Below are 11368 nucleotides of genomic sequence, written 5' to 3'. Positions count from 1 at the left end.
TAAAACTATAAACTTTAGTTTTATTATTAACATTTTTTTTTAGATTTTAATATGCATTGGAATTTAAAAAATTAGTATGGTTATGTTATGGCTAATATACTTAAGTGATGAATAAATCAACACAATACAGTATAAATTTTGTAGTCAGACACTTATTATATTTGCTTTCAAAGCTTTATATGGTATACAGTATAGCTAAACACCATAAGTTAGTAAATGAGACACTTGTGCAACATTTGGGAATCTTTATTCTGGAAATGTTTCACCAGCCAGTGGCTTCTTCAGTTCACTGGCTGGCAAAACGTTTTCAGAATAAAGATTCCCTAATGTTGCACAAGTGTCTCATTTATCAACTTATCAGTTTTCTAAACCATTTATTCACATCCTGTCAGACACGGCAACATCTTGGGATCTTGATGCAGGGATTTCTTCAAACTTATCTAACCTATAGGCATGACCTACTTCCACTAGTGGTTTTGTCCACTACTGATTCCACCTACCATTGCTCCACCTTATCTGTCACCAGCACATAAGCCCCATCTCTGCAAATATGCCACACTTTTATCAAGATTGATGGACTGAACACATGAACTCCAGGCTGAGGGATTGACTACTTCAAACTCCTCTTCATCATTCACCTTTCTCTGCACTGGACTGAAGAAGTCAATGGCTGGCAAAACATTTCCAGAATAAAGATTCTCAAAAGTTGCACAAGTCTCTCATTTATTAACTTGTTGGTTTTCTAAACCATTTATTTACACCATAAGTCAGAACTGATCAAGGCCAGACATTCTGAAGTTAAGGTTCATCCTACATAACTGACCCTGAAAATTAATTGGAAAATTTCAAAACAAAACATTTTGGTACAAATAAAAAAATAGTAGGTAAAAGGACACAAGTGCAACTAATGTGACATTTTATTGTGGCAACGTTTCGCTCTCCAGGAGCTTATCAAGCTATACTGTATACCATATAAAGCTTTATCAAGCTTAATAAAGCTCCTGAAGAGCAAAATGTTGCCACAATAAAATGTCACATTAGTTGCACTTGTGTCCTTTTACCTAACATATTGTCGGTAATTCTACCAACATTAATACAATAAAATGGTAAAGGTGGGAGGGAGGCTGCTTATACAGCAGGTTAGGTTCCAGGCTACCACTGTAAAGTAAAAATTGCTTTAAAGTGAAACAAGCTTTTTTTACTTTCAAATGAATGCATATAAAAGCCTCATATGCATAGCACATAAAACATGTTATTTAAGATTACGAAATGAAATACTGCTTTGGTGTTAAGCAATGAGTCCTTCAAAATTACATGTATAGCAAAGTCTACCACTGCTGCATAAAGTCATATACAGGACCAGAGAGAAAACTGAGTGCCCCAGGCAGGCTTCTACAGACTGGTACCAATATTCTCTAATATATCTGTCTAACACTTCTATGGTGGGAGCACATAAAACTGATTTTTCTATTATGCCTAATAAAGATAAACTGTATACCTCTCACTTTATTTTCATGTAATGAATGAAACATTGCAAACATATTAAAAATAAGTGAGATTATTCATTCAAGCAGAAATGCAGCATACACAAAGTAAAAATCTTACAGCACCTTATTAACAATTTTATGTTGGACAGGCAAGTGGGGGTGGAATTATAAAAATAAAATTATGATTTATTTCAGTGACCTATAGGGGGCTCCATATAGGTCAGCATCTTGAACCATGGATACAAACACAGTCTTTATTTCAAAATCACTGTACATACAAAACATACAATAATCTGAAGGCCCATAGGTTGCATAGAATTTCAGGCAAAATTTACACTATATTCTCATCCTTGGAAAGGTTGGAGGGAGGGGGGTAAAGGTTTTGTGGATGAGGGGCTCAGACTTCCAGCAAGCATGTGTGAGTGTGTTAGATAGGAGTGAATGGAGATGAATGGTTTTTGGGACCTGACAAGCTGTTGGAGTGTGAGCAGGGTAATATTTTGTGAAGGGATTCAGGGAAACTGGTTAGCCGGACTTGAGTCCTGGGAATAGGAAGTACAGTGGACCCTCGACTTATGAAGGCCTAATCTAACGATAAAATCGACTTACAAAGTGTTTCAGCATAAAAAAATTTTCCTGACCTACGAAGAAAAACTCGACTTACATCATTCATCCTGAAAGTGGTCTGTCTGGTCAGAGCGCCTCAGCTCAGCTAGTGCCATCGTTTACAAGCCAGGGCGGGCAATTGCATGCATACATTCGATAAATTTTGTATTATTCCACTGTTTTTAGTGCTTGTAACTGCTAAATAAGCCACCATGGACCCAAAGAAAGCTTCTAGTGTTAACCATGGTAAAACAGGTGAGAAATACTATCGAAATAGTATAGTACCACGGTCAGCTGCTGCTGCACCACCATCAGCTGTACTACTCGAACATGTGGAGAGACTGTTGTTGGTGTGGCTTAACGAGAAACATTTACCGAGAAATAATTAACCCCAGAGGGTTAGCCACCCAGGATAACCCAAGAAAGTCGGCGCATCATCGAGGACTGTCTAAGTTATTTCCACTGGGGTCCTTAATCTTTTCCCCCAGGATGCGACCCACACTAGTCGACTAACACCCAGGTGAACAGGAAAAAATGTCTGGAACTAGTGCTCACATTGGTGAATTTAAGGATAGCAAAGGTTGGTTTGAGAGATTTAAGAATCATAGTGGCATACACTGTGATAAGGCATGGTGAAGCTGAAAAATTCCAACCCCAACAAGTGTTTGTGACAAAACAGGCCTGTTCTGGGAGAAAATGCCAAACAGGACCTACATTACTCAAGAGGAAAAGGTACTTCCAGGACACAAGCCTATGAAAGACAGGCTAACTCTCATGTTTTCTTGTAATGCTAGTGGGAATTGCAAAGTGAAGCCTTTACTCGTGCATCACTGAAAATCCCAGACTGTTCAAGAAAAACATGTCTCATTACTCATCATTACATCTTCAATAAAGGTAAGTGCCATTTATTCTTCATTTAGTACAGTATAGTACAGTGGACCCCCAACTTACGATGCTTATCAGTGTAAAAATTTGACCCCGACCTATGTTGAAAAACTCGACTTACATCATTCATCTCGAACGTGGCCGTCTGGCTTGAGCGCCTCAGCTGAGCTAGTGTGACATTGTTTACAAGCCAGGGCGGACAGTTGCATGCATACATTCGATAAATTTTGTATTATTTCAGTGTTTTTAGTGCTTGTAACTGCTAAATAAGCCACCATGGGCCCAAAGAAAGCTTCTAGTGCCAACCCTGTGGTAAAAAGGGTGAGAAATACTATTCAAATACTATTGTACCACGGTCAGCTGCTGCTGCACCATGGTCACCTGTAGTACTCGAAGGTGTGGAGAGACTGTTGTTGGTGTGGCTTATCGAGAATACCAAGAAACACTTAACCCCAGAGGGTTAGCCACCTAGGATAACCCAAGAAAGTCAGTGTGCCATCGAGGATTATCTAACTTATTTCCATTGGGGTCCTTAATCTTGTCCCCCAGGATGCGACCAACACCAGTCGACTATCACCCAGGTGAACAGGAAAAAATGCCTGGAACTAGTGCTCATATTGGTGAATTTAAGGCCAGCAAAGGTTGGTTTGAAAGATTTAAGAATCGTAGTGGCATACACAGTGTGATAAGGCCTGTTCTGGAAGAAAATGCCAAACAGGACCTACATTACTCAGAAGGAAAAGGCACTCCCAGGACACAAATAGTGTCTCATCACTCATCACCACATCTTCAATAAAGGTGTCATTTATTCATCATTTAGTACACTAGTACATGCACAATACATATATATATTGTGCATGTATCCTTCTTTCTCTGTGTAGGAAAATATATATTTCACATGGTAAAATTTTTTTTTCGTACTTTTGGGTGTCTTGAACGGATTTATTTGATTTCCATTATTTCTTATGGGGAAAATTAACTTGACTTACGATAATTTCGTCTCAAGATGTGCTCTCTGGAATAGATTAATATCCTAAGTCGGGAGTGCACTGTATAGTGCATATATCCTTTTTCTATATAGAAAAATGTATATTTCATGTGGTAAAAATTTTGTTTTTTCATAATTTTGGGTGTCTGGAATGGATTAATTGGATTTCCATTACAGTGGACCCCCCGCATAACTATCACCTCCGAATGCGACCAATTATGTAAGTGTATTTATGTAAGTGCGTTTGTACGTGTATGTTTGGGGGTCTGAAATGGACTAATCTACTTCACAATATTCCTTATGGGAACAAATTCGGTCAGTACTGGCACCTGAACATACTTCTGGAGTGAAAAAATATCGTTAACCGGGGGTCCACTGTATTTCTTATGGGGAAAATTAATTCAACTAACGATAATTTCGTCTAACGATGAGCTCTCTGGAACGGATTAATATCGTAAGTCAAGGGTCCACTGTAGAATGCCTGCACTTTAAAGGAGGGGTCTGGGATACTGGCAGTTTGGAGGCTGACTTAAACTGTCATATCTGAGTGCCTCTGCAAAGACAGTGATTATGTACGAGTGAGGTGAAAGTGTTGAATGATGATGAAAGTATTTTCTTTCTAGGGATTTTCTTTCTTTTCGGGTCACCCTGCCTCGGTAGGAGACAGCCAACGTGTTTAAAAAAAAAAAAAATTCTAATTTTACTTTTTTATTGCTTAAGGGTCTAGTACACAGTATTAACCCTTTGACTGTTTCAGGCCCCTCTCTGAAACTGTCATTCTATGTCGATAAATTTTTGAAAAAAAAAAAAAAAAAAAAAAAATTCTTATGAAATGATAGAGAATCTTTTCCCGATGGTAATGACACCAAAAGTTCGAAATTTGGTCGCAAACTCATGGAATTATGCTCCCGCGAAGTTAGCGGTCTCGGCGACATATGCGTATCGGCGATTTCGCCGACTTTGAGCCCTATTTTCAGCCAATTCCATTGTTCCAGTTGACCAAACTCATAGCTATTTCTTTAGAACTCCATTTTATCTATCAGCTGAGTACAAGAAACCTCCCATTTACTAATTCGGACTACCCAATATGGTGGTCAGAAATTGGCAATTTGGCCAATTTCACACAAACTAAAAAAAGATGCCAATTTCAAAATAGGGTCCAGAATAAACAAGGTAGACATTCGTGGTACTAAAATAACATATGCTCTGTTCATTAGTCACATCTCTAGGCCCCTCTTATATTATTATTGCTTTCTATTTTGATTTTTTATTCATACAAAAAAATACAAAATTTACTGTTATGCAGACTACTGCATTACTGTAAAAATGGTATAAGTAATATCAGTGCACTAGTGAAAGAATATTAGACTCCCCAGTTGACGTGTATTGGACGTGTGGTGTGATTTATTTACTCCTGAACATTGGTAAAAATCGAACATTTCCGCTACTTTGAGCCCAGTTTCAAGGTCGTTTTCATTGTCAAAGTAATGAAAATCATCTCTATTTCTGTAATATGTTTTCCATTTTATCACCTAAGACCATGAAAACGCGAATACAACGATAAATACTATACGAAAATACACCTCAAAATCGGCGCTTTATTCCAAAAAAACGATCAGTTTTTTTTTCTCATTACGCAATGTGTGCTGCAGGATTTTTTTATGTGGTGCACACTGACCACACAGACCCATTCTCTCACATGTGGGCCTACCAGCTTTCTCCCGCTTGATTTGAAGCCGCTAGAATTATTGAGTATATATACGTCAGAAACATTGGCTCGTAAGACGTATTTATACGTCGAAAACAGTCAAAGGGTTAATAGGAACTTAAGAACAGATGCAGGTTGGCCATCAGTAATCTGGTCCCATCAGTAATCTGGCACTAATTTCGGGTAGCATAATTACAAATTTCCGGGGTCGCCACACCAACCTGCCGCTACTGTTTGGTGGCACTACTTGCTGCACAAGTCATTCCAATCCATTTATTGTTATAACCAGCTCACTTTTAGCCCTAGCTATGGTTCCAACGAATATAAGAAATGCTTCTCGTTGAGTAAAGCACATACACCATACATTGTCCATAAAAGATAAGGTGGCTTTGGAGCCACTGTCGGTCGCCATGAGCTCAGCTCACTCAGATAAGCTGTGCCTGGTAAATTTGAGCCTACATATGAGAAAACAGGTCTGTGTAGCAAGTGTGCACTATATAAAAAAAAAAAATCCCACAGCAAGCAGTGCATAATGAGAAAAAAAGGTGATTATTTTTGGTGTAAAACAGCGACTTTATGGTGTATTTTTGTATGGTTTGTATGGTTGTCTTCTTGTTTTTTTGGTCTCATTTGATAGAACGAGAAATAGATATAATTTTGATTGGTTTCATGCAGGAAAGTACCTTAAAATTGAGCTCAAAGTAGTGGAAACGTTCGATTTTTGCCGATGTTCAAGAGTAAACAAATGATGTCACCGCCCAATACATGTCCAACTACATAATACACAATACACAATCATGAATGGATTGACATTATTTATATAACTATTACAATAATGCAGTAGTCTGTGTAACAGTAACTCTTCTATTTTTTGTGTGAATAAAAATTCAAAATGGGAAGCCTGGAGACGTGACTAATGAACAGAGAAAATGTTATTTTAGTGCCAGGAATGCCTGCATTGTTTATTCTGGACCCTATTTTGAAATTGGCATCTCTTAAAATTTATGTGAAATTGGCCAAATTACCAATTTCTAACCACTTTATTGGGTAGTTGAAATAGATAAATGGGTGGGTTCTTGTACTCAGTCGACAGAATAGAAGGAATACTAGTGAAATAGCTGTGAGTTTTGTAGAATGGAACAATGTAATGGCCCGAAAATAGGGCATAAAATGGGTGAAATCACCGATGTGTAAATATCACCAATGGGTTAAGTGTATTCTAACCTAACCACTTTGTAATCCAGCAAAATCACTAATCCGGCACCCTACAGGTCCCGATGATGCCAGATTAGTGATGGTCAACCTGTACAAGTTACAATACAAAAATATAACTGTCTAGTTCTAACAAGGCAAGTCATACAAGCTAATTAAATTACAATACAGCACAAAACAAAGTGATGAAATATAAGAAAAGACAAAGATGTAAAATTATTAGTGCACGTAAGCAAAATTAATGTAAATCATAGAGAGTACTATAAAACTGCTATATATCAAGCTGCTTTCCAGTGCCAGATAACACATTCCCCCACTCTTCAAAAGCTTAACTTACTTAATATACAAAATATGCAGTCATACTACTGTGCCTCTTATATATGTATATAGGGCATTCAATTCCAATATAAACCCTTCTCTGAAGCCTTTCCTTGATAGCCGTGTACTGGGGGTTTGACACAAGGAATTGTGGTAGCAATGACACTACTTGATGGACTGTTATTCTTGTATTGGCAGAGTACGATGAAACCCAACCTTTTTGCATGTCTGCCCCTTATCCTGCTCTGAATCTCACGGGTCGGTCTACAGTCAGCCGGGCATTGTTCAAATGGAGTCAGAGTAATGGACAGAGAGGTCCACATAGGGGTGAGAACATGGCATATAGTACACAAGTACTGTACCACTGACAGCTGCAGCAGGACACAGGCATAACACAAGAAGACACAAAACCCTCCTTGACATCTCCAATGTCTGACTCAACCTGTGTAAAAACTCAATGCTCATAAAAGGTCCTAAGATCTGGAACTCGCTACCTGAAGCCTGCAGCACTAAATGAATTTTAAAGGGTAAGGAACAGAGTGCAGAGGCTTGTAAAAGGAGCAAAGACAAGGCACTATTGCTCAAAAATCGAAGAATACAAGAACACTCCCAGAAAGCTCTGGCAACTGCTAAAAGCATCGGGGGTATAGCCATAAACCTGTAGAGCGAGCCAACATAATGCTAAATATCGACAATGAGGTATGCCACGAAACAACTAAAGTGGCAAATTGTTTCAATTCATTCCTCACAACTGTTGCATCAACTTTAGTAAGTAAACTACCAATTGCATCGAACACCATTAACACAGAATCCAATAAGTTTAAAACTTACTACAGTAATAAAGGTGCCAACCCAAACAGTTGCTAATTGGTAGGTGTAGCTTGTGACTTCATGTGAAAAGAGCCAAGTAAGTTAGCCCAATTAAACCACCAGGCCAGAAAACATTCCAGTCAAATTCCTGAAAGATGGTGCCTCTGAACTGCCAGTCCCCAATGTGCACATAATAAATTTGTGCATCACCACCCACCAATACCATCTCAGAGGGTTTCAAGGAGGCCAGAGTTAATGCTGTCTTCAAGAAAAATAGTAAGTCTGATATCAGCAACTGTAGGCTGATGTCAGACCTACTTAGTGTGATGTCCAAAATTCTAGAAAGCAGTGTACTGTCAAGTAGTTAAGCATTTTAATGACAAAACCATTCTCTATAGTTACCAATGAGGTTTCAGGAGATCTTACTTAACCAACACTTCCCTAATTATTAATCTGATGGACTACCTGAGAACTCGAATGTCATCAGTGGATCTCTCGTAGGTATGGTAACCTTAGACTTGCAAAAGACACTGATAGTCAACCATAACATATTACAGTTAACTACAAGCTGCTGGTATAGGCTCTGTAGACTGGTGTAAGTCCTACCTCAGCAACAGGAAACAAATTGTCAAGATCAACAATACAGAATCAGAACCCCTGCCAATAGCATGTGGGGTTCCCAAAGGTAGTATTCTGGGCCTGTTACTATTTTTGTGAATGATATGCTCATCAGTGTCAAGTTTAAGCTTCTGTTGTATGCAGATAACAGTGCTCTATTAGTCTCAGGTAAAGATCCACAAGATATAACTAATGTATCACTAGCACTAGAGCCCTACAGCAAATGGTCAGTAGACAACAGACTATCACTACACCTCGGGAAAGCAAAAGCCATACTCTCTGGCATGAAAAGTAAACTGAAAAGGGTAAATACTTCTAATGTCCAGTGTAATGAGGAACCCATTACTTCAGTATCTTCAGTGAAATATCTGAATTCCCTTTGACCCAAGCAAGTCAGGAGAATTGATAGGGAACACTGTAGTAAAAAAAAGCAAATGCTTGGCTCAAGTTCCTTTATAGACAGGCAATGTCTACCTACTGAGGCTCGCAGGACCCCATGTCTAGCTCTTGTATACATAATGTCACTGATTATTCTTGTTCATGGTACTTTGCTTTAACAACAACAAAAAAAATACAAATCACCAAAAACAAAATAGTGAGATTCATCCTGGACCTGGGTACAAGAGTGCATGTAGACCAGGATGAATTACAACAACTGAATATGCTGAATGTTTAAGACAGAGTAAAGCAACTTCAGTTAAATCTAATAACACTGCTCACAAGCAGTGTCCTGAATGTCTTGCTGCCAAGTTTGTCAAGGTTGGAAACTAAAACCAGTATGGTGCTAGGGGAAGTGAACTCAATATTGCAGTCCCTTTATGTAGTAGGTCAGGCTTCAAACACTCTTTATTGTATAGCAATAAAGGACTGGAGTGGACTGCCTGCACATGTCAAAGCCTGTCCTAGCATGAGCCAGTTCAAGAAGAGCTAAAGGTACCTAATGAATTAAGTACAAAAAGGGAGGAGAGTGATTTCTTGTATAGCTAACATTATACAGCAGGATTATACAGCACCTGTGGAGGGTATAGAAGGCATTCAGGTTTAATTCAGGAAATTAGAGCATAGGGCCTTCTGCTTGAAGGACAGGAGTAGGAGACAGAGGGTTTGCTTTCCTGGGGCTGGGATGGAGGACATTGTTAGCTGGCTTGACAACATCATGAACGGTAATGGGATCAATCCTATTATTTGCCTCAGTGCTGGAGGCAATTATGTAGGCAAGCGTAGAAGTGAGGATTTAGTTAGAAAGTTCAGGACAGCTATAGACATAATTAGGAAGAAGGGGGGCACCCTGTTATATGTGGCATTTTCCCAAGAAGAGGTGTTGGTAATGAATGGTTGTCCAGAGCAATTGGTATTAATTGTTGGCTGGATAAACACTGTAATGATAATGCAGTACCATTCATTGACAACTGGGACAACTTCTATGGCCGAAATGACATGTATGCCAGGGATGGGGTTCACTTATCCAGGGCAGGTGTGGGTTTTCTTGCTAGCTCAGTTGAGGGGGTTGTTACGACTAAACTAGGATTAGTTAGAGGTATGGATTTAGAAATGATAAATAATGAGTATGGATATACTGACTTATGCTCTGATATTAAGAATCTTAAGAGTAACTGTCATGGAGTAACTCTGGGTAATGATAATTTCAGAAATTGTGTAAAAGCAAAGATGAATAGGAAAAATGTGCAGAAGAAAAAACATATGATGGTATTTTATGCTAACAGTCGAAGTGCAAGAAATAAGATTAATGAGCTACGTTTGGTAGCATGTGCTGGGAACTTTGATATCATTGCATTAACTGAAACATGGTATGATTTAAAGAGTCAGGAAATGATTACTGAGTGTAATATTCAAGGGTTTAAGTTGTTTCATGTGGATAGATGTAATGGGAAGGGGGGAGGAGTTGCATTATATGTTCAAGAAAATATTAATTGTTGCATAAAAACAGGTATAAAAATAGATAGAACAGTAACAGAATATGTTTGGGTAGAGTTTGTAGATGGTCAAGAAAAATTAATTCTAGGTGTAATATACCAACCTCCTGGCTTGGATCACGATAGAGGGAGACTTCTTTGGGACAAAATTGTTAGGGCTTCTAGACACAATAACATACTGATAGTAGGGGACTTGAGTCAAATTGACTGGAATTCTCTGACAGGTAATCTAGAGTCCAGTGACTTTATGGAAACAGTTCAGGACTGTTTTCTGAAGCAGTGCATAACAGAGCCTACCAGGGGTAATAATTTGCTAGACCTAGTCTTGTCAAATAAGAAAACACTCGTAAATAATCTGGAGCTCACTGAAGAGCTTGGCGCAAGTGATCACAAATCCATCACTTTTAGCATTAACTGGGAATGCAAGAATAATGATAATACAGAAAAAATCCCTGATTTCCGTTCTGCCGATTATAATGGACTTAGGGAACACCTGTCTAATCTTGATTGGGGTTATCTAGCTAATGATTTTATTGACGATGATCATACTTATGATTATGAAGGGATCTGCTTTTATGATTTTTTTCTTAATAATGTACACCGTGCCCAGAGTATATACAGTGGTCCCTCGCTTTTCGTAGTTCTCAGCAATCGTAAATTTCGCCAATCATAGGGGTATTTTCATATAAACATGGACTCGCTTTTCATAGGTTGACTCGCGAATAGTAGTTTGTCCGGGACGTGTACGCACGGTGTGAGCCGGGGCGGCCTCCCTACCCAGCCAGTCTGGCATTGTTTACCA

General features: G+C 38.7%; 1 protein-coding gene across 1 annotated transcript in view; it reads left to right on the top strand.

The window, feature by feature from the left end:
- The first annotated feature begins 8736 nt into the window (after positions 1-8736).
- Positions 8737-11368, top strand: part of LOC128693170 (MAM and LDL-receptor class A domain-containing protein 1-like) — a 63330-nt gene continuing 60698 nt past the window's right edge. Inside the window, exon 1 of the mRNA XM_070089543.1 lies at positions 8737-8923. Within this exon, the coding sequence (XP_069945644.1) occupies positions 8737-8923 (187 nt within the window). The remainder of the gene's footprint in view (positions 8924-11368) is intronic.

Source organism: Cherax quadricarinatus, chromosome 28 (genome assembly GCF_038502225.1).
Source record: "Cherax quadricarinatus isolate ZL_2023a chromosome 28, ASM3850222v1, whole genome shotgun sequence".
Taxonomy (NCBI): Eukaryota; Metazoa; Arthropoda; class Malacostraca; order Decapoda; family Parastacidae; genus Cherax; species Cherax quadricarinatus.
This window is presented reverse-complemented; position numbering and strand designations above follow the sequence as displayed.